The sequence below is a fragment of the Acipenser ruthenus genome, chromosome 13 (assembly GCF_902713425.1).
Source record: "Acipenser ruthenus chromosome 13, fAciRut3.2 maternal haplotype, whole genome shotgun sequence".
NCBI classification, from domain to species: Eukaryota; Metazoa; Chordata; class Actinopteri; order Acipenseriformes; family Acipenseridae; genus Acipenser; species Acipenser ruthenus.
The window spans coordinates 25,964,156-25,988,430 of record NC_081201.1 but is presented as its reverse complement, the minus strand read 5'-3'; the positions used below and the strand labels follow the sequence as shown (position 1 = coordinate 25,988,430).

Sequence of the window (24,275 nt, the reverse complement as noted above, 5' to 3'; positions counted from 1 at the left end):
TACAATAAAACAATAATAAAAAGCTTTTTTTTTTTTTTTTTTTTAAAAACGACGTTTGCCCTTTAAGAAAGGGATCGCTATTTGAAACTGCAATTCCCAGAATGCATCGGTATCTGTGCTACCCTGAACAAAAAGCGGAAACAAAAGAAATCAAAAATCCTAAAACACACCCTTGGTGAGCGACTGAGAGAAAGAGAAAGTGTTTGGCTAATTTTTTTGTGTAGGAATATCAGAAGACACGAACAGAAGTAGACGTTCATCAGTTTAGTTTGTTCGGCTTGTAGTCATGGCTTTGAAAAGAATACAGAAGGTAAGTACGGAAGAAGTCTATTTAGTTTAGACGCATTAATGTATCACAGTACAATACAATGGTCGAGTACCTAGAAACTACAGCACAACAAAGGCCTGTACAAAAGGGACATGTTTAGAGTTAAATACCATATAGCCACTCTGTACTTTAAACAATTTAACCGGAATGTTTCATCATAGTAGTTAAGATGCTTCTTGAGGTAGTGAAGTGGTTCAGCTAGCTAAATTAAATAAACCTTAATTTACGTTTTAGTCTTTACACGTATCTCGTATTGTAATGTTTATTATAAATACATTTACCGGTATTATGTGTTTATCAATAAAGTCATGTTATATTTGATAAAATGTATTGAATGTACCGGCAGTATATAACAAAGGTGAACAATCAGCATTTAGTAAACCAGCAAATGTTATCGTTATTTCCGCAGGTATATTTTAATTTCAGTTTTGTTTCTACTGAGGCATTTGCAATGGGGCGATACAATAAGGAGGTTAAATCTATTTCTTTCAAGCTGGGTTTTATTTGAACTTAATTGCAATGTAATACTAGTACCGTTGTGTTTCATGTTTTTCTTTTTTTTTCTTCTCTTTTTTAATATGACTAGTTTGTGTTTTCAATTGTAGACAGTCAGCATACACTTATAATTTAGCATAGATTGTAGGAAACGATTAATAATTTCGACAGATATGGAATCATTACCGTCTTCATACAGTATACTTGATTCTATGTAATCTAGGCCTACATATGGTTTTCCCTAGATTGGGCCTTAACTAACTTGCACAACTACGCTTACACGTGTTGTACTAATACTGTAACAAATGTACACTATATAGACGGTGTTAACTCTGTAAATATTCTAATATTTAACTTGCTAAGTTCACGTTTTGGTGTCACGTATGCTACAGCATCCATTGTAAAATTCAGTGCGCCTAGCTTTTTTTTCTTTTACATTGCTGAAGTTCTGTGGGAGGTCTTTTGCAACATCATGACGATGTCAGTATTGTTTGAGCCCCTAATCGCCGGTGGTGTCAAGGGGAATTCAAGGAAAACAGTCACCGGTATTAAATTAACTTTGCATAACAGATTATATAACCGTTGATGTGTGATTTAAATATCTTGTCACTTGAATTCTATTTGGCGAGGGGGAGGGAGGCCTTTTTAATATTAACATTCTGGCTTCAGGAATTTAGGTGAATATTAGTCATAATATGTATGTGATAGGAATCCATCTATGAGTTCAGTTCACAGACGCCTGGAATATGCCCAAACTTCTATGCTATGCTATACTAATGCAGTCTTCGGTTATCATAGGGTATTTCTACATATTGGTCACCCATAAAGTCAAGCACCATAGTGCCAATGAGGCATTAATGTGTCACCATAATTGACCTGCCAATTGATACCCTTGAAGAGGTACTATTGTGGTGTATATCCTAAATATTGTTATTCTGGCAGCACAAATATGGTTTCCTTTCCATTTATGCTGACACATTATCCTGTTTAGCACTTATGCCCTCACATCCTTGATTTACTGTAATGTATGTCTTGTGGCTTATAACTTGCTTGATCTACAGTAACAAATACCTCTCTGCAGAATAGTCATAACATCCTGTTACATAAATTATCCATGAAAGGCATCATAAGGCATGTGTTTATTTATTTGTTTCCACATTTAAACAGTCAGGTAACTTATTTGCAATCACTTATTTCTTTATTTTTTCATTTCAGGAGTTAAATGACTTGCAACGGGATCCACCTGCACAGTGCTCAGCGGGTCCAGTGGGGGATGATTGTAAGGGTTGCCTTCAGAATTCTTGTTCATTTTAGTACTTCTTGTTTACAGAACTTAATTGTGATACTTGTTTGCTATATTTCTTTTAGTGTTTCATTGGCAAGCAACAATAATGGGACCTGTAAGTACATATTCCGTTCTGCATTATTTATGTAATAATTGTATGTAAAAAAAATAATGTAATTGTATGTAAATAACGTGATATCTTGTAACAATTGTAAGTCGCCCTGGATAAGGGTGTTTGCTAAGAAATAAATAATAGGTTTATTGGCACACACTTAATAAATACTATTTTGCAGCTTACAGATGTGTTTTTGTCATTAAAACCCTCTCTAAATAAGTGCATTTTATTTTCATAATCCTATCTTAATTGGTGGACAGTGTAATCTAGCACTATTTTACAAGCAGTTTCACAGGAGTTAAATAATCCTGGTACACCATCAGATGACATTCTTTAAAAAAAAAAAAAAAAGAGCAGTAGAATGATTCACGTCACTTATGCAACATCATTTTGGTACACATTTGTGTTTTGAGATGTTTGCCTTCGAATACAATTCCAGCACTGAAATATAATCTGTGGTACTCTGTAGTTTTATCTGATCTTATACAGTATTAGTTTTCTTTGTGAGCTGTAAAATATATTTTTAGGCAAAGCTGTTGGTGACCATTCTAATTAGTTTGATATATCTATCGATCATGAGTAGAAGTTTTCATATATCCATAGTTTGTTTAGGTTGGCAGATGAACTGGATAAAGTATTAAGGAGATTAATGTACGTTATCTCCAGCTGGGTATGTTGTGGAGGTGGTCATACATACATTCGTATGTACTTTAGATGTACATTACTGTGTCTAGAACCACTTATCTTATTGCGATACATTAGTTAAATGTGTTGTGTATTAATCATTCAAATGTTTGTCTTTTAGAGCGACAGTCCGTATCAAGGAGGGGTTTTCTTTCTCACAATCCACTTTCCGACAGATTACCCATTTAAACCACCAAAGGTTAGCATAACTATGTGGCTTTAGGTTTTAAATTTCAAATGTTTTGTTCTAGGGCTGTTAATAGTTTGGAGTTTAGCCTAAACTTTAGCCAAGTGCTAAACGTTTAAAATTGTGATGAACTGTTGAATCATTGTTAAATTATGCATGATGACCAATGTAGATGTTGGCATCAGTGTTTATACAGTAGTTTGTGTAAAGTCAATTTTATGTACCCATGTATGGCTGGGTTCAAATACTGTATCCAAATCGGTACTAATCTTAGGCATCCTAATGTTAAGTTGGGTAGTCAGATTAGTGCTAATTGGTGTCTGTAAAACTAGTTGGTAGTCTTCTGATCCTAAATCTGATGACAATATACAAAGTAGGTTAAACAAAGAATCTCTACCTTCTTCTGTCCAGGGGTTCCCAGTTACAAAAGACTCTAACAGCGAGATGCTTGTTTTATCTTAACAGGTAGCGTTCACAACAAAAATATATCATCCAAACATAAACAGTAATGGAAGTATTTGCCTGGATATTTTGAGATCACAGTGGTCCCCAGCACTAACAGTATCAAAAGGTAAGTCTGTTTAGAGTATCGTTGTAAAAAAAAAAAAAAATACGTTTAGGATGAACCCTGTTATGTTTCCTATTTTCAAATGGCTTGTAGTTTTGTTTAGATGTGAAAAATAAAATATGGTGGTCCCTCATGTTTAGTTCTTAAATACTCTTACTAATATGTTATGAAATAAATAGGGGTGTCTGTTTATGCAGCCCTTTCTTTTATTCACAGTATACACAGTAAACATGAGGGATCCATCACAATATTTTATTTTTCACTTAATGCTTTTATAATGGACCATGATTTAAATTTGCCTTTCCCTCAATGTGCCATGGTTATGTCTCATACAAATCTAAACGTTACAATAGCATACAATTTTTTTAATTTAAAATTTGATCTACATCCTGTTTACAGTTACAAGGGGAAATGGTTTTGAAGACCTACACGAAAGCTTAATTGATAGTTCCTGTTTAAGGGTTTTGAGTTGTGTTTAACCTATCACTCTTGCTTGTGCATACTTCCAGGTTGGTGTAACTAAATGAATCACACTTAAACTGTGGTATTTATAGCTAGCTTTTTTTTTTCACCAGTGCAAAGTAATTCTATTTGAAAACAAAACTGCCTTTTGTAAAGTGTATGTTATGGGGTTTATTTGTCGGATTTATTATTATTATTATTATTATTATTATTATTATTATTATTAATCCTTGTTTTCTATGTTAGTTTTTAACTTGCAACAATTTGTATTTTACAGTTTTATTGTCCATATGTTCATTGCTTTGTGACCCAAACCCTGACGACCCCTTAGTACCAGACATAGCACACATCTACAAGTCAGATAAAGAAAAGTGAGTGTGGTTTTCTTCTTTTACTGGAACTTCTCCATAGTTATGTTTCAGCCTTTGAGAAGTTCTGAAATGATGGTGAGTGGTGCATGTTTGGAGTAACTCACAGTTGTTTTTTTTTACTTTTTATAACGGAAAATGTTCAGTCTGCAGCAGAAATACAGGACGTACTCTCAAAGGCATTGCTGGAGCTCAGCTTTGGCAGTCAAGAAACCGCTATGTTTATTTTCTTTTTGCCCCTTTGACATGAAGGATCAGTGATGGTTCTGAAAAAAAAATAATGAATTTGTTTGCATTGCCCACCCATGTTAAATGATTGTTTTCTATGTATCTTTTTTTTTAATTTGGAGCATTATTTTCTTTTCTGATCTTTTATACCATTTGAAGTAACAGAGGCACTTCCTGGACATTGTGTTCTGTCTTGGTTTGCAGACTATGTGATCCGCACTACATTTAAATGACATTGCCAGGTCGGTGGCACGATAGTAAAATTCTGTTTGTCGACAAAGATCAACATAAATACAGACTACCAGTTAAAACGTGTGTGTTAATACTGCAGCTTTTACTACAATAACTTCACTTTTAATAGGAATTACTGATCCTTGATTTTTTACCTTAATTTTTGCAGCTTCTGATTTTTTTTTTTCTTTGTAATCTCAATTTTATTGTCATTGCTTTACACCCATCCACAGTCATGTATGAATGTAGTCAGTGAAATTAAAATTAGGAGAAGTTCAAATGTGCATGTACAGTTTTATATAATTATCCATAACTTCCTTCAATTAATCATTAGTATTATGAAAATAGTAAGACTGCTTGTTAATGTTTACTATGTATTAAAATATCTGTGTACTGCTTAGGTGGTATCTTTTTGCAGACACTTGTTTTTTCTTCTAAAAAAATCTTGGTAAAGGGAACTAATTTAGGTGTATTGCTACTCATGAATTGGATGTGTGCAACAGTCACCTTGGAGTCAGGATTGAATGGCACAGCTTGTTCGTTAGGATTGAGATGTGCTAACAGAGCTATGGGGGAAGCTTGCCTGGCGACAGCAGGCACCTGTTGATATGCCATTCTCCCGCACCTTTCAATGAACACTTATATAAAACAAATCATTATATAAAGTGGCTTCAATATTGAGAGATGGTATTACTTTCATTAACTTGAGTAATGTTCCTATGCCGTGACTCTTTTTGTCATGCTAATAAATTGTATATTGTCAATAAATGCATTAACCTTATCTCTTATGTCATTTGTTTTTCCAGATACAACAGACTAGCAAGAGAATGGACTCAGAAGTACGCAATGTAAAGAAAACCGAACAGATTTTAAAGTCACAAAGCACTGTAAATTCTAGAATCTAAGAAGAAAAAAATAATAAAATTGGGTAATATTGTTGAACACAATGTATTGTTAACATATATCACTTAAAGGCAATTACCATTAATGAACCAAGATTTAGTATTTTACAGGAAAATCTCCCTATGTCCAATAATTACATGAGAAGGCTTAGCAAATTTTGTGCATTGCAGACAGATTTTTTTCTTACTTTATTTTACCACATCTTGATCTCAAACCCATTAAAACTAAAATTCTAATGCAGCTTTCTTGCTGTGGTCACCCATAGGTTTTAAAAAAATCTGATTTTCGTTCATTAAAATATTTGGTTTTCTTTCCTTTTATTCATCCTGTAGGTCATTTCTAATTTTCTTTTAGAGATTTTTATTGTATAGTATAAAAGCTATACTGAATCTATTTTTATTATTTTGCATTGAAAAGTAAAATAAAAAAATAAAACTTGCAAAGTTGTTAATTTACTTTTGTACATATTAAAAATAATCCTAAAATATACATAGCCTGAGGTAAATTGAACAAAACCTGTTAGATTAATTTGTAAATTTACAGCACTACTGTAATTTAAAAACCATCTAAATGCACTGCTATGTAATTCTAATCTAACCAAAATATTAACAACAACCTAAAAACAAAAACATGCGCTTGTCTTGCTTTTCCATATCTTGAGTCCCATTCTTCTTTTCCATAGTATATCTTATTAAAAGTTTGAATGGTATTGGCATTTTCAATAGTATTAATACATCACATACACTATCCATGGATTTTTTAAAATGAAAAATCCAGACAACTGCATGTTTCTATATTTGGGTTCTGTATAGATGTTGTCTAGGTAATCATTTTTAGCTAGATGTCTTTTTTATTATAGAATCCCTAGTCCAACCTAAAAAAAAAAACAGTTCTTAATGGGGCAAAGGGAAAATGTCACCCTTGTAAGACATCTGTCTTAAACTATACATGTTGGGGTAATAATTGAATGACTTGAGTTTAAAAACAGTTCTAATCATACTAGCCACATTTAAAATAAGAAGACTCATTAATTTGGTTAGTACTGTATATGCATAAATGTATTTAATTTGCAAACTACGTCAGCTGCTGTATGCATGTGCTGGTTTTGCCAAGCAATGCAGTTTTGGGCTGCTGTACTCCCTTTTTTCTGTACTTTGGTTTTAGGACATTGACTGTCCCCAACTCCTCTTAATGACTAAATATTAAGAGGAATGTATGTATACTACCTGTACTCTTTGGGGTGGGGGAGGCATGCCTACATTGTCCTGACAAAGTTTGAACCCCCCAGTTCCTTGTACGGTTTTGTGGTGATTTACTGTTCTTGCAAATTTTCATGCCAACCAACATCTGTCCCATAGTGTCTAATGTAGATTAACCCAATGATTTGCTAGGGTTGTAGCCAAGACCAACATTGAAAAACTGAACTCCTAACCCTTCTCCTATACCAGTGTACTAGTGTCTCCTCTTTTGGGAGCGCTGTGGTTCAGTACTCTGGGTTCCCATTGATGCAAAGGGTGTCATTTATTTGGATACAGCATATGCATAAACTCTTATGCATAATGCTAAATGGATTACTTTTTACACTTGACTGGTTGTTTTCTGTTTTAAAGCATGTCTTCCTTGCACACCTTTATAAACCAACTTATTTTCATTAGTACTGTATGTAGATTTTGCATCTTTAAAAGAGGGGTGGGGGGTGCGCCCCTATTTAAGGACTCGATAATTTGTGGTTCATTTTCAGGTTATCCATGTTGACATAAATTCACTTCAATATAATACTTAATATTTTTAATGTGCATTCACATAGCAAAATACAGGAGTACTGTATCTGATTTTTATATATGTATAGAGCTGCCCACAGAAAAACAAAAAAAACACTTTTATAGGCTGATTTTACAAATTGCCATTTAGACTAATCTCCTAAAGTAGCTTTGGTAGTAAGTGCTAATTGAGGTCTGTAAAACCAGCTAGTTACATACTTAATTTAGAAAGGTAAAGGGTCATCAGTAAAACTACACTACATACCATTTTTCTTTGTTTTTTTAACTTCTGTTTTGCTTCTATATAATAGAACATGAAGTGATTATAACTTTTTACTGTTTCAGCTAGAATCGGGCAGCTTCAAGGAGAGAAAATAAACTGATTGCAAACCTGAACAAGGTGCTGCTGGTCAACATTGATTTAGAAGAATCCCTGTGAGGGGAGGTTGTAGGTAATTAGCATTCTGCTGCCCCTGTACTGGCCAAACCACATCTATCAGAGACCATTTGAGGTAGAGACCTTGTATTAGCAAGGTTATATAAACACTAATATCTGTTACTAAAGGGAAGGGTTACAGCTAAGATGCCTGTTTCAATAATATCTATTGATAAAGGTAAGTCGGACTGGTTTTAAAAGCAGCTTGACATATCCAATTACTGGATCTTAATTCAGCTTTCGAAATAAGTTCTTACATTACAAGTGGAACATGTATGTTGATGTCATCCAGACTTTGTTTCCCTTTGAATGAGGCAAAACCATTTTATGTAACACAAGAAGAGCATGATGAAAGCAAATTAAGTACAATACTTTCAACAAACTTTTATCGCTGGTTTCACAGACCCCGATTTAACTCTAGACTTAGACCACCTTAACTAAAGTAATATTAGCTAGTGCAGGATTAGTGCTAATCATGGTCAGTGAAACAAGCCAATAATGTTATGTCAGGTCTTAATGAGTCAACGTGACAAGTCTGGAAAACAAAAAGGCCTGTAAGTGAGAAAGCTGTGATACCAGTGAGAGGCAAGGTAAAACTAGGGGTTTATATTTTATAATTAGAATTATATATTTTTAAGAGCTGCACTGGGGGAAGCACCTTGAATTGAATAGACCAGCAATCTGTGGCTATCTAGGAATTACACCTATAAATAATTGATTTGATCCAGTTGGATTCCCTGGTACTGTAAAATGCTCCAAAATAATTCCAGTTCTCCACAGGGTACAGGTTAAATAAATCAACCATTTAGGCAGTGATAGAGAAGAAACTGTTAGACTTGGTTATTACGTTTTTAAGGTCCTATAGAATGAACTTAACCAAATTCTACAGAACGTAACTATACCTTGTAGACTATGTTCATGTGTGCAGATCAATTTTAAGCCACTTCGAAGCGCTGCTGTGGAAACATCATTCAACAGCAATGGCAGGAGAGGTACCAATGGTAGGAAACAAGATTTTAGACAACTACTGCACACGTTAGGTAGGACCCAAGTGCAACTGTATTGTATGCATATTAAGGGCACCTTGTGAAAAGGTAGTATACAAAAACTGCTTATGTATGTGCCCTACACATGGAAACAACTTTGTCGGAAGGCATCCATTAGTTTGGTTATGTCTCTTTTTCCACAGCCCTCCCTATTTAATTTGGATTGATCTAGTCATAACATTGCAAGTGCTTTGTGTGGAATATTTTACAGTGTACACTAAATTACAGTGTTTAATTTATAGTTTTTCAAATACTTCACAGCTATTTAATTTTTGTGAAAGGCATCAATACACTTTCAAACTGGCTATTTCCCTCTATAAAATGCTTCAATAAACACAGCTGAATGGCAGCACCGTACGATCACACAGGATCTGTTTTAATGCAGCCCGAGAAGCAGCGTGTACAGTGGAGGAAACGTTGAAAGTGCTGCAGTCAATGTGCAGTTAGACAGGGGACTGTGTGACCTTCCCCCACAATGCATCTGGATCATAACAGTTCCCAGCGCCTAAACTTGACTGTCGTGACAGGGGCAGTAAAGCTGGGGAAGAACTTATTTTTTGTTATTTTTTTATTATAAATATATTTCTCCAAAGATGGCCACTTTAATTTCATGCGGCCCTGGATTTTTTGCGAAAACATTGGGGCTCTTAAGTAGTCGATCTCTTTCAAGGTAAGGCAGACAGTATAGGTATTAATGCTCGTGCAGATTTGTCATGCATGAGCAAAATACGAGTTTGAGCCACTTGGTTGAGCCCCAGGGCCTGAGTATATATTTACAGACGTGCCATATTTTATTATTTATTAACACGTGGTTGTTCCGGTTGCAATTAATTCCTAATAAATAGACTGCAGTCACAATGTAGCGAAGTACAGTTACATGTTTTGTCAAGTTGATTTTTTATACCCATTTCCAAGTTGTAACTATAGGAATTGGCAAGACCTATCGACTACTTTTTTATTTAGTATAAATCTTAAACAAGTATTCAGTTTTTACCAGTGACATTACTGAGCAGGTTATTACTTATCGACCCCATTGTATGCTGTAATTGATGCGAGAAAGGAGATACGAAGATTATGAGCCACCCATGTTAGGATAGTTATTTGTCACACAGAATAGTTTAGAAAAGGGTAGTTTTATATTATTGCATTCTATTTAGGCAATCTGTGAGTTTAAGAACGATACATGACGTACGAGTTAACCACTTTATAACGGAGTTGGTTTAACAGACCCTGATCATTTGCATTAATCGTGGATTACCATACCTAATGTACAATTAGGTAGTCCAAGATTACTGTTTATCAGGGTCTGTGAAACCGACCAGCAGACTGCCACACCCACCAAATTTTAAACAATTTTATCTGTGCTTTAGACAGCCATAAGAATAACAAATTGATGTGGCACTATTTTTAAAAAGTTGAATGAATATGAACAATATTTAATGTTTGATTCTCACCTGAGCATTCCTCTAAGGTTTGTACGCCACATAGGCAGATACAGTTTCAGATTTTGCATTGCCAGCCACAGTAGGTCAAAGGTCAGTAGAATTGACCGTGAACTGGATTTAACCTGTGAGAGATGCAAACTCGCACCTGCTTCTGTCATCCGTCTCTTCTGGTCTTGGTCCAGGTTGGCTCCCTTGTGGACCTCTGTCTTTGAGACCTTCCCTCAGACCTGGCAAGTGCCCACTGATCCCACCCTGCTCATTGCATGTTTGGTATAGTACCCAGTGACATTCCTCTCAGTGGTACTATTCTCACAGGGATGCTTTTTTTTTTTTTTTTTTTTTTTTAAGGTGTACCTGTGTGTGCCCAGCAGTGAGAGGGGTTTCTTTCAGCACAAGCTCAGGAGGACCTCCAAAAAGGCCACTGACTGGTTATCTTCGATATGCAGTACAGCAACGGCCTGCAGTTGCAAAACAGTATCCAGGTAAAATACCAGCTGCAAATGCTTTAAAACAAAGAATGTATGTATACTACCTTAGCAAGTAAGAGGTTTTAAAGTACAGGTGCACTCCACTTATAACTAAGATGACCATATGGCTCAATTTTCAGCGGGACAGTTCAGGCTTTTGAACTCACAACCCAATGCATTCTGGTACAACGAACTCCAAGGGACAATGGAAATCAGTACTTTATAAACGAAGTAAGTTGTAAACACAATTCGAAATGCTGTATGTAACTGCGAACATAAGTACCTTAAATATAAACAATACAAGAAAGCTTAACTGCCAAAGAATTTATTATTTGTACAAAACATGTCCCTGTGTTTTGTACAAATGTGTAATAAGTAGTACCATTTTACAAATTTATATTTTTGCTAAATGTAATTAAAATGGTATATGTTATATGCTTAAACTGTACAACAGCTGAGCCAACAAAAACATAGAAGAATAAAAGTAAACAGCAACTGTTTTTCCTGCCTGATGTCACAGATGCTGCAGTGACTGTCATTTACTCTCCCGGATGTACCTTATTTGCGCAAAATATCTACCTGTGGAACAGGAAAATGGTACTGTATGTATTAATTCCCCATTAAAACCCATGTTTGGCAGGGACATGCCTCCTCAATACGTTGTAAACGGAACTCCATTCCAACAGGATCAATTTTAAGTGGAGTGCACTGGTATTACCTTTTTTGAAACCTACGTTGTTTAAAAAAATAAAGTTGCTGTCATGCATATTTTTAATGTTTTGTTTTTTTCTTCATTAATGTATGTAGATTTTGATTACTGTTAACACTTCTTGTTATCATTTTTCAAAATGATGTATGCTGCTGTAGTTCTCAATTATATTACTTACAGTCTGAATTATATTACGTAAGTAAGCATGTGTAAGATCATTTATTAGGGCTGTGCCATAAGAAAAACTTACATGGCAGTGAATTGTTGTTTCTTCTGTCTACAGTGAGTTGTGTACAATCTTAGTATTATAAAAAGCCTTGACACTGGTGTCCCATCAGTTCATTTTATCTGTTGGGTAACATGCAAATGAGTCCTTGCAATTTATCTCCAAACCAGAGACCATATTTACTATATATTAATGTCTGTCATATAGATGTGAGGATTGTGGAAATAACTAAAAAGATTGCACAAGAGTGGAGATTGCTGTCACCTGAACAAAAAAAGGTAAGGAAATGTTTTGTCACGTAGTTATGATGCTGGAGTCCAGGTAAACTGATTTAAATAATTTAAGTTGGGCTGCCTTTGATATCTGACATGCACAATATTTATCCGCACATACTGTTAGGAATGTTAACATTGGTTCATAACATTGTTACACAACAGGCCATGTATGAAAAGGCAAGTTTCTATGATGTTTGCTGTCATTCTGAGTGGTTCTGGGTTCTGTTGCTCCAATACTGGGGTCTGTTCAACTGGTCTGAACGGTGGCGGATCTAAATACCACCACTGATTAAATCTGTAAAAGAAAACTTTAAGAAAAAGCAATTACATTTGAAGCTAGTCGCTGATGGTATTGGTGGCAGATTTTCCATCTGTCACTGTTTAGATCAATTTAATAGAACATTTTGTGACCATGCTTGCAATCAATTATATTTACCCTGAAACCCATAATTACAGCAATACATTATCTTATTGTGCTCTTTAAAAGCTATTTATAGTTTGTCTTTGCTATATAACCCTGTGAAATGATATAGTATTTACTTCTTATAACCTGAGCTGTAGTATGTTGTGTCTTATAAACAGACTGCAAGTGCTAGAGAAAAGGCACTCCGGGAGAAAGCAGGGCTATGACCTTCTAACTGGTTCTATGCTACAGTAACGGGCTATAAGAAGGGAGCACTGTACAGTATATTGCTGTGTATCATAAAGCTAACATATAATGCATGCTGTTAATTATTTATTTTTAATTATTATTTAATCTTTTTAAAGAGTATCTTAAGGATTAAAAAAAAAAAAAAAAAAATGCATGTGTATTTTTTATTGCAGCCATATCAGGAGGCTGCACTTGCAGCGAGGGAGGTATATAAAGAAGAGATGACTATATTCAAAGAACAGCTAACGCTTGCCCAGGCAACAGCACTGAAAGAAGAGAAGAGGCAGAAAGTAGCCAGGAGAAGGGCAATAAGGAAAAAGCGGGTGAGCACTGATGAATTAAAGTAGAAATCCATATTCTAGATGCCTTTATGATAAAAAAAAAAAAAGGGTTTGGATTGCCGATCGTTAAGCAGCGTCTGTGTCCTATTAGTGTTGTTTAATCAATTGTCTACTGCAGTGTTTTATCCATATTTCTTGCTGAATTAGCTACATGTCTTTTATAGAGAGAAACCATTATTGACTATCAAAATATCTGTGTTGTCCTGACATAGAGTAAGGGGTGCTTTGGACCAGAACTTTCCGGACATTAATGATTGAATGGCCTGTGTCAATTGAACTCTAGACCAGGTACTTCATGTCTTTAGTCACCTCCCCCTCCCCCTCCCCCTGCATCTTTGAGAAGCAAGAGCATCTTCAAATGTTCTGTTATTCTATCAAAAATAACTTGGACCACATGTTGTCTACGTTCTGTAATCTTACAGGAGCTTACAATGTTAGGCAAGCCCAAACGACCAAGGTCTGCATTTAACATCTTTATGTCTGAACACTTTCAAGAAGCTACAGGAGAATCAATGCAGGTGAGTGAGACTCATTAATACATCCATGCACTGGGAACATGGGAATGAAAGTTGCAAACTCATATTCTTTACTGAATATTTTCCTAAAATGTTAGTAGGTTTCTCGCATTTGTTTTACATCAGTGTTTTACATTTCTGTGCTTCAAGAGGTAAGAAGCAATGATTTTAAAGACATTGAAATGTAAGATGAAACGATCTCTTAAGCATGCTACATGAGCATGAATCCATTACTTAACAGAACATGACAAATACATGTACTTCTGTTTCTTTAGGCCAAGATGAAGAACTTGCTCGAAGACTGGAGTAAACTGCATACTTCACAAAAAGAGGTGAATGATACCGTTAGAGGAGAAATCATTTTGGGGAGAAATTTGCAATTAAAGAATGTGATCAACTGTTTGAATTACTTGAAACTTTACACACATTGGGGTCACTTTAAATGATCTAAACAGTGTAATACTCTGTAGTAACCCTGCTGGTGTTTCACCCAGGAGTGACTTCATTTTACTACATACAATACAACGTATGGTGAAATGAAGTCCACAAACATTTGTGAATGTATTATGATCCACCACCGTTTTATTTAGATAATTAAAATAGAACGGTTATGTGGTACAGACATTTTCTTTAAAACCCTTCTAGATAAGCCATCACATGTTGTTTAATGCCATTAGTGCAGTTAATCTGTACTTGATGTATGCCCTTCAGAAGGTTTACCATATTCAACATTGTTCGACTGCACTGAACACTTCACATTTTTTTATTGTATGTTCCTGTTCTATGATGAATTGTCATTATAAAATAATTGACATGGAAATTACCCCTCTCTTTTTAACCTAGGTCTACATGCAACTTGCAGAAGATGATAAAATCCGGTATAAAAATGAAATTAAATCGTGGGAAGAACACATGGTTGAGATGGGACGTGAAGACCTCATTCGCAACAGGAAGAAGAAGACGAAACCCAAGAAGTCAGTAAAAGCAAAAGGAAATAAGACCAAGATCAAAGTGGTTTCAGAAAGCGAAGGCACTGAAATGCCTGCAAGCTCACCTGGTACTGGAAAGTCAAACAGCAGGGCTAAGAAGGCTGAGGAATAAAAGTGAAGAGCATGGATTCTGTTGATTTCAGTATCCCTCCAGATATCTGCACCCTCCAGACACATACTGTATTTAAACCTTGTGTATATATTGTTAGCACTTACTGTGCTGGGAGGAGTAAATGATCCTCAAGAAGCTGTGAAACAAGTTACTTGCTGAACCAGAAGGTCCCTTGCCTGTTGCAAATCATGCTTGTGTTCTTAAAAAAAGAAATGATAAAACAGTATAAAAAAAAAAAAAAAACTAATAGTGTTTTTTTAGTGAACATGAGCAAAAATAAAATAATGCATCTAAATCTTTCAGACAAATATACTTGTTGGGAGTTGCCTTTGGATTTTGGAATTAAGGACTTAAAACTGACATGAAATAAATAAACCCAGACTAAAAAGCACTACTGGTGTATAATAAATATATGTTTGTTTGTTAAACAGTATTAGACATTGGTGTTTGTGAGACAGCATCTTTGTTTTTATGTAGCTAAAAAACAATTCACGTTTTGTATCTCAACACCTGAAATCTAACAATTCTTTTCCAAAACAGCTTATTTTTTTTATTATTATTACCATCAATAAATACATTCACTGTGTAGACACAATACAGAATTGAGAGCAAATATAAAACATGTGTTTCCTATATAGGAATATATACAATTACAGAGTTATGATATACTGTTTAAAAAATGGATCTTTGAATATCTTTTGCAGTAAAAAAAAAAAAAAAAATTATGTATCCCTGAATGCGTTTATGGTGCAAAAACGACTTCCTTCAAAAGTGTTTCAAAGTCTGGGGAGCACACCAACTTGTGCTTTACATTTCCCAGTAAAGTCATATCCCCAGTGCGACCTTCAGAGAGCCCAACAGAAACCAGTTGCTGAAGAAAAAAAAAGAAAGAAAAGTGCATTGTTTGAGTACATTTATTGTGCTAGATATATCATGGCCATCAGCATTCTTTTGTTGTTGAAATCTCAATAATAAAACATCTCAAATCACACAATGCAACTTTAATCTAAAGATGTTTCCAAATCTGTTTCTTTAGTCCACTTTAGTGTGTGGCTCTGGTTTTAAATGATGCGTATATGGGCCTGGTAAAATTAATATTTTTTGTAGGATTTGATTGTGCCAGTTATCAGACACACAAATCATACCTGTAAGAAAGAAAAGGCTGCTCCTTCCGAAACATCCAGCGTGACATCGCCCATGACGAGCTGCACTTTGCCTGACTTTCTGATCTGCAGTTTACCAATGGGACCCTCTGTGAAGTCTGATAGGGTGGCACTGCTTTCTTTTATTGGAGTATCCTACAAAAATGCATGCCATAATTAAAACTGACATTATAAAGGTATTATTTGTATAACTGGTAATTCCGTCACTGGCCATTTTATTATAAATGTAAAATCTGAATTGTTTCCCTTACTGTAGATTTGAGCAGTAAAGCCTAATACTGGTAAAAAAAATAAAAATAAAATACTGGTTTGCTGGCTTAACTAATGGCATATCTTAGATTCTGCACTTATTGGCAAATCAATCTCAGTGAAAGATGGCCCCTATTAAAAGAGTAATGTCCAAAAGAGTAAAACCCTTACTGGCACTAGCAGCCTTATCTCAGGGTCCCCTTTTCTTGTGTTTAGCTGAATGTATTAAATGTTGCTGTTGCTTCATGGTTCTTAACCACTTCCTGTGTTCATTTGTCACATACAGTATACTGAAATGGTTTTACTGCAATGCAAAAATGTGATCTGCAGCACTGGGTATTAGGTACCAGGATTTAAAAAAAAAAAAAAAAAAAAAAAACATTGCCTGCAAAAAAGCAGGAAAAGAACCAAAAGATGTTCAGCAAAACAGAAGAGACAATGTTGCAATGCCAATTAGTAAAATAAAGTATTTTAAAGCTTTGTTTATTACTCCTTTAAGGTATCACATTTGTCTATGTCCACTTGCATAACCATAATTGTTAAGTTATTAATGATAACCAGGATAGATCTTCAACTATATGTTAAAAAGCATTGGTTATCACAAATTTAAGGATCTGTGAATACACCTGCTACCTTAATATGACTGGAAATCTTCCAACAATAAAATGCAATCATTCAAACTGCACATAAATATATGGTATATAAGTTTCAAATGAAGAAAAGCTCCTACATATGAAAAGGCTTACTTGACTTTTAGAAGGTGTTTGCTTGTCCTCTGCTTTGGGTTCTTTCTTTGCAAGTTTGTCACTGTGTGCCGACGGCTGTCCAGGGATTGTATCAGGGAGCTGGATGAACAACAGCTCATCTTCACTGGACACACTCATCTTCTGGAAGAGTTCAGCTACAGTAGGCTGGTTTGGAATTAAGAAAGCTTTCTTCAGTTGTGGTCTCGGTACTTTAATGCCTGTTGTATCATCACACAGAGGTTCTTCCTTCACTGCATTAAAAGGTAAGAGTTTAAATTCGCTGTTATCAAGTGTACATCCCTGAACCATTATTATTTAAAAAAATAAAATGAAAAATGCTACTCTCCCATGGGGTCTATTTTAATGATCAAACATTCATAAACCTGACTTTTTTATTATTTCAACCACATTTCACTTTTTTATTGTATACAGTAAGGTAATATCTTGGTCAATAAATTACCCCACAGGGAAACCCCAGCTGCAATAGAATAGATTGACATTTAGCTCTACCACTTTTTAGATCAATAAAATAGACCCCCCAATGACAATATGTGTATTGGAAAACATGGAAGACTTGCTGGAATTATTTGATTAGCTTTATGTCTATAAAAAATATCTGGATAAAACAATTGCATGATGCTGGGTTTAATTTTATTCTGGGAATATTTATGTACTCTGACACTATGACACAGTACCGGTATAATAGTAACATATCACTAACTTAAATCAATTTTCATTGTATTCACCCATACAAAATGTAGCATACCATGCTTATAGGATAAGCATGTTTATAAGCATGCTTTTGAACTTACTGTTTGCAGTAGCCTCATCTGCATTAAAAACATTACTTGACTGAACTAATGGAAGCTGAATTGGTCTGTTTTTTGCATCGTTCTTGAGGCCAGGATCATCTAAAAACTGCAAAAAATGGGACATCATTTCAAATTGAAAGACCAGTGCAATTACTACAAAAAAACCTGTAGAATATTTGTAAACCAATGTATGATCCCTAACAATGTGAATATAGTGAAAGTTACATGTGTCACACATTGTTTTAGGGAAGCGCTTATCCTATTGTGGTGAAACTAGAAAAGGACTTCCTTTAGCATAAGCCATTGAGAGCATCAGCATCTGGCGATGTATGGAGGTGTGTGTTTGTATGCATGCAAGTATGTAGGTCATTGATAATTATCTTTCAGTGATGCTCATAGCTCTAATTTTACTATGTTATTACAACTGCAATGACTTAACATACTGAATGTTTTTTTTTTTTAATTCACAGACAAATAAGAGATGAGAGAAGACTGAGAAAATTAGAGGTAACTTACATCATCCCGTTTCAGCTTCTGTAAAATGTCCTGTGTGTCATCTTCAAATGCATGTTTTTCCTTTTTAATACATTTTAATACTTGAGGCGGGCCACAGTCATTCTTGTCTGTACTGTCCCAGCTCCCTTAAAAAAAAAAAAAAAAACACCTTGCTGGAAAATACCATATAATCATTTAAAGCACTGTTAGTTAATAATATATAAAAGGCCAGCTAAAACTGCAAACACCAGAGCCCTAAGTGTGATCAATCAAACACCAGAGCCCTATGGATGATCAATACCCAGTCGATCACATGCTTGAAATCGGTTCAGATTATTACTGTAGTAATGTTTAGCAAATTAAATCAGGTTTTTATTAACCCTAACCCTAAGCTAAAAATTAACAATGTTTGTTAACAGTTAATAAACTAAAAAAAAACAGCCCTTAAAATAAAGCGTGACCTACTAGTCTTTGTTTTATTTTTTTAAAGAGAATCAAAAGATAAGCAATATAATTCAAGGTCTCTGTCAAATACTGTGAATTTGTTTGTTCCTAAATGTTGTAACATTAACATGATATTTCCTGCTTTCAAAAAACAGGAGTTAATTAAACACAGACCAAAGCCCTTAGTTTCACATACTTTTACCCCATATTTTATATAGGTTACTTATACAGAATAGTACATATTTATTTTTCTGCAGCTCCTGACATTAACTAACAAACAAACATTGCCAGTCAAGGAACTCCCAAGAGACTGTCCTGATGATCAATGCGGCCGCTCTGCTGGGATCCCTTATACATGTTTACCATGGCAAATTTGCACTGTAATTCTCCTGCTTTTCCTGTGGTGTTGCTATGCATTTACCATAGTAAACCACTGTTTGTCATTTTTATTAATAAGCTTTACAATGGACATCCACTATCATAACCTTTTTTGGGGCCAGTCAGTTTTATATCTACAGATGAATTTCACAGTATGCTGATGGAGAACGTTAAGGGCTGATGTAAGGATACGTGCAAAATGATTTGCGGCTGCAAAACACCCATGCTGCAGCCAAAATCAGACTTTGCAAGTGCAAACCGTGTTTAGCGGCCAAAAAGTCAGACTTCAGCAGCCACTAAAAATGTGGCATATGTAAAGAATGGTTTTCACCTGGTGTTCTCCACTCGCTATCAAATTAGCACTTTGTCATCGTTAATCCATTTAAATGATATCGAAATGTATTCAAATGAAGAAAAGAGCATAGAATTGGACGGGTATCTGGAATACTAAGCGGGCGCAAACATTATAATGAGATGTATGGATTTTGTCTTGCACTTGGGCAATTGCTGACCCTTCAAAAACTCACTTTGTTTGGGATGCCGGAGGATGCATTGGTAAGACGTTATCGTCTAACTCCGCAGGTCATCCTAGACCTAATAGAAGAATTTCACCTTTTCATCACCTGGTTCAGTGTCCTCCTGGTAACACCACCGACAGCATTGACTTTCTCCACTGTAGAGGATCATGTGGCCTCTTTGGTAGCATAACTGCTCATAGTGCTGCTCATAGTGACCCCTCATTAACATGATTGCGACTCATTATTTCTGTGTTGAATAATTTGCATTGCTCTGAAGCTTGAATAGGCTGCAATGCAAAATAATTGCCTGGCAGCTAGGCAATTTGGATTTTGCAGCAGCAATTGTTTGTACTACACATATCCTTACATCAGCCCCTAAGAGTAGTTTGCTTGAATGTTTCTTGCTCGTTACCTATTCTCCTAATTGTGTCAGCAGGACCTTGTTCAAAGATGGAGTGTGACTGGATAGTTTGTGGCCGGTCTCTCTTTCTGCCACGGCCATCTTTCTGTCGTTCCTCCTTATCTCGCTTTTCCTTCTTTGGAGCTGTATGGGACGCTTCCTTAAGTCTAAGTACAAAGGCATTTCAGTTATTATAACCTTACAATAAAAAATATTTTATTAAGCATCTAATCGCTGGGAAAATAATACATGGATGTTTATGATGACAGACAGAATTATTAATACTTTTGTTTGAAAAAAAAGAACATCAAAGATAGGCAGCAGTGTGGAGCAGTGGTTAGGGCTCTTGTCCGGAGGGTCATGGGTTCAATCCCAGGTGGGGGACACTGCTGCTGTACCCTTGAGCAAGGTACTTTACCTAGATTGCTCCAGTAAAAACCCAACTGTATAAATGGGTAATTGTATGTAAAAATAATGTGTAAAAAAAACAATCATTATATGTAAAAATAATGTGATATCTTGTAACAATTGTAAGTTGCCCTGGATAAGGGCGTCTGCTAAGAAATAAATAATAATAATAAGTATACAAGTCAATTCACAGGGCAAGAAAAAAGAAATAGAAGCACATCCCATGACACTGAATGCAGAGCTATCATGAACAGTCTGCAACTTTAACAAGTCTGTAAGGTGATTTAACTAATCTAACTGTTACCATTCTGTCAGGACACATCTGTCATTTTTGCAATACGGAAACACTTGCCCACCAGAAGTAGAATAAAATTGCGCTAGAGGAAGGAAAACTAGAGGGAAACCACTCTGGAAGTCCTACACTAGGGTAGCTGGCTCTTTGAGCTAATAGATTATATATATATATATATATATATATATATATATATATATATATATATATATATTAGTGGTTGTGTAAAAAGCATTGCCAGAAGTCAATGGATAATGTACTAAACTTGAATAATTAAAATGTACTTACTCATCTTTGGTTTTACGGACCGAATGTATATTTGGAGCAAAGGTTTTCTGTGAAACATAATAATTACTTTTAGTAACATAATACAACAAAAAGAAAGTCAAGGGGCTAAGTGTTTTATGGTCTCACCTTTTTAAAACCTCCTAATGTAAGATCTCTAGAACGCAAGGAACTAAGACGACCTGGAGGAGGCTGGGTATTTACTGATGGTCTTCCAAGTAAACTTCGCCCAAGAGCAAAGGAGGGTCTGGAACCAGAGGTACTGGGGGCATTGTCCGACTCACTGAGACGGTGGAACATGCTGAAAAAACGCAAAACAAAACCGTATGAAAATAACATACTGATATTTTTTTTCTATTTTGGGTTTGTTAAGTTTGTTTATAAAATAAATAAACACAACTTTAAAAAAAATACCATTGATACCTTCTGATTTATAAATGGTACCGTATTAACGTTGTGGATGTTTCTTGGCAACCTAGTCTTCTGACCTACGGTTTTTGAATATGTAAAATTGACACTGCAGTTGATACGCAAGCAACCCGTGAGGAGTTTTTGCATTTTCTTGCTAGCACGGCAAGACCATTCATTGCAGAAGCATCATTAGCATCAATTTGCAATTCAGTGTTTGTTTAAACACCAGCGTGTGTTTGGTTTCATTTTTGTTAACATTGCAGTAAAACTGTTACACTTCCTTGTGGTCTGTGTCTTTGCACGTTGAGAGTTAAACTAACAATTTGAGCTAATCGATTTGACATAGCCTAGTACGTATCTAAAATGAAAATAGTAATTTCATTGTTTTGCAGACGACTACAGTATTTAATTACAAAACATACACACGAGCAAAATACAAAAAATAATACGTACAATACGTGTTTGTTTATAGTGTGCTTAGTTCCCGTATTAACGTATTTGTATTTTAAATCCTCGCTGCTAAAAAGCTAGGGAAATGTATACGAATTCGGTTTGCTTATGAGTTTTGCATTAACACTCTGCCTATATTCCCATAATTTTTACGAACAAATAAATAATACCGACGTATTTTCTTTTCACGATGTAAACAGACCCGTCCATTTTGTTAGCTATTCTCTGCAAATGATAGTATATCTCAGGAACACCATTAAACATCCGTCTGATTAAAACTAAAAGCTATTATTGATCCATCATAATGCACAATAAATTAAACGATGGCATTTTATACTGATTTTTTTAGGAGCAAAAAATGAATAAAAACAACATTACTCGCCTGATTTATATTATATCGCGTTTGTCATCATTACTACTGGTCTTTTACTGGACTGGAACTGCACTTCGCCGAGTTGACCTGATGGTGTGCTGTAGCGTGCTGATCAGAATTTAATATAATGGTACGTTGTTTATAGTTTAATTAAAAACAATGTACATTTTTACTTCCCAGTACTAAACGTTCCATTGGTAAACTCTGATGTCCTAATATTACATCAAATGATTGTTGACTGCCCATAACATTCTAATTTGATTCTTTGAACAGATTTTCTATACTGTAGTTTAACATGGGCTAGGCAATATGGAATTAGTTTAAGTTGGGATATTTTGAATCTCAACATTCCTATAATTCCTTATTTTTCTAACAATGTTAACTCATAACCATTGGATAACAGTGTTCAACAGCCCACACAGATTGATTGTAAAGCTGAAACTGCAAGAATCAACGAAAACCGACACGGACTCTGTTTTACATTATTGTTAATAAAAACCATTGAAAACAACGTCAGATACCATTATAAGTGAGTTTTAGCAGATCATGAACTTGCTTTATAAAACTGGTCACCTTAGTAAATGGTGAAAGTCAGAGAGAAGGAGGAGATTTGTTCCTTTCATTAGGTTCTGTAAAATCAACATCCAGGGTTACAGAAGGAGAACATTAAGGTAAGTAAACCGTCTGATCTTTAACCTTGTCAACTCTTGTCTGGTCTCAGCAGAATTCAACGATACAATGTTACGTTATATTCTCTTCCATTATAAAGGGTTTGATCTCATCATCACGCCGGGAATCATGATTAGAATAACAGGTGGCTGTGTAATTTCCAGTGCTGTTAAAATCCAGGGTTGGTTTACACACATTTTTATTGGCTAATATTTAATATTTAAAGGATCGATTTAGGTTAATTACACATCCAAGTTTGTCATTGTCTGTTACAAATTCAGTAGTGCTAATATTTTGTCCATATCCATCCAGGTCCAAGTGTATCTGAGTGTCTGTAGTTCAGTTCACTTCTGAAACCTATTATACTGTCCATTGCACGACAACGTTTTCCAAATACCCACACACTAAATGATGTGTACTTAGGGGCATTGGTAGCACAAGGGCTGCCACTGTACTATAGAACCACAGTAACACTATGAAAATGTTCCACCGTGGTACAGTGTGAACCAATACACATTGGTTATCTATTGATGTACCATATCAATACCAGTTTTCTACCATATCAGAACTACTGTGTTGCCATTATTGTTAATGCTGTGGGTTGTTAACCCTTATTCTAAGGGTTATTCAAGTTAATATACTGACATTGTATCCAATTATTTTTTTACAATTTTCCTGTAAGAGAAATTAGAATATCATTAGCTGCATGTTTTGTGCTCTAAAATGAAATTTGCCGACCCGTATTTTATATTTATTTTCTTTGTCTTATGTATAATTAAAGTAACAGGTACTTTTAAGTTAAGATCTTCTGTCATTTACAATTTTGCAATGTATAAAATACACCACTAGGTGTCACTACAATATTTAGTGTACACTGTGCAGCACACAGCTCGTGCACCAGCATAATACAGTAATTCTTGCTGTGAGGTTGTCTGCCCTTTGACATTTCAACAGTATCCTCTGAGAAAATGTCATTGCATTTGTGACCTTGTAAAGCTCATGTTTAAAATATCAATAGGCATTTCATGTAAAACGCTGCCAGTACTGCAAAAACAGCATTTGGTAAAGGGTGATGTCCTATAATTTCTCTATTACTTCCTGGACTATATAATAACCTGAAAATGTCATTCATAACCTCCTACTGATTGTATCTGGGGTCTATTTTAATTCTCTCAAAAGCGTAATTCTGTATTAATCTATGTTAATCCCCTTGTTAATGATTCATATAGAGTTGTTCTACAATTTTTTTATAATAAAATACAAATCGGATTCTGTCATATATCATGTTTAAAGGTCTAAAGACAGCTGGATTTAGATATGCCACTGTTTAGCTCATTAAAAAATAGACTCCTAGT

At 35.1% G+C, this 24,275-nt stretch overlaps 3 protein-coding genes across 6 annotated transcripts; 2 read left to right on the top strand and 1 right to left on the bottom strand.

Moving 5' to 3' along the window:
- The first annotated feature begins 127 nt into the window (after positions 1-127).
- Positions 128-6,297, top strand: LOC117418259 (ubiquitin-conjugating enzyme E2 D4). The gene is made up of 7 exons (XM_034031111.3): positions 128-310; positions 2,039-2,102; positions 2,192-2,223; positions 3,029-3,106; positions 3,560-3,665; positions 4,402-4,495; positions 5,758-6,297. The coding sequence occupies exons 1-7, from the start codon at positions 287-289 to the stop codon at positions 5,801-5,803; spliced, it is 444 nt and encodes a 147-aa protein (XP_033887002.1). The 5' UTR covers positions 128-286; the 3' UTR covers positions 5,804-6,297.
- Positions 6,298-9,499: 3,202 nt separating this feature from the next.
- LOC117418258 (transcription factor A, mitochondrial-like) lies at positions 9,500-15,116 on the top strand. Of its 2 annotated transcripts, XM_059035857.1 has the most exons (8): positions 9,500-9,766; positions 10,724-10,771; positions 10,890-11,023; positions 12,151-12,221; positions 13,044-13,193; positions 13,634-13,729; positions 14,002-14,058; positions 14,570-15,116. In XM_059035857.1, the coding sequence occupies exons 1-8, from the start codon at positions 9,690-9,692 to the stop codon at positions 14,825-14,827; spliced, it is 891 nt and encodes a 296-aa protein (XP_058891840.1). In that variant the 5' UTR covers positions 9,500-9,689; the 3' UTR covers positions 14,828-15,116. The 2 variants fall into 2 exon arrangements, with proteins under 2 accessions (XP_058891840.1, XP_033887001.2); XM_034031110.3 differs by lacking the exon at positions 10,724-10,771 and having other exon boundaries at positions 9,504-9,766.
- Positions 15,117-15,265: 149 nt separating this feature from the next.
- On the bottom strand, positions 15,266-22,349 carry zgc:171971 (uncharacterized protein LOC569690 homolog). 3 transcript variants are annotated; one of them, XM_034031107.3, is made up of 9 exons: positions 22,261-22,349; positions 21,147-21,318; positions 21,021-21,067; positions 20,045-20,199; positions 18,314-18,438; positions 17,798-17,903; positions 16,986-17,236; positions 15,973-16,125; positions 15,269-15,698 (listed from the first exon to the last, which is right to left on the bottom strand). In XM_034031107.3, exons 2-9 carry the CDS (start codon positions 21,315-21,317, stop codon positions 15,570-15,572), a joined length of 1,137 nt encoding a protein of 378 aa, XP_033886998.2. In that variant the 5' UTR covers position 21,318; positions 22,261-22,349; the 3' UTR covers positions 15,269-15,569. The 3 variants fall into 3 exon arrangements, with proteins under 3 accessions (XP_033886999.2, XP_033886998.2, XP_058891839.1); XM_059035856.1 differs by lacking the exon at positions 22,261-22,349 and adding an exon at positions 21,441-22,129; XM_034031108.3 differs by lacking the exon at positions 15,973-16,125 and having other exon boundaries at positions 15,266-15,698.
- Between the last annotated feature and the right edge of the window lie 1,926 nt (positions 22,350-24,275).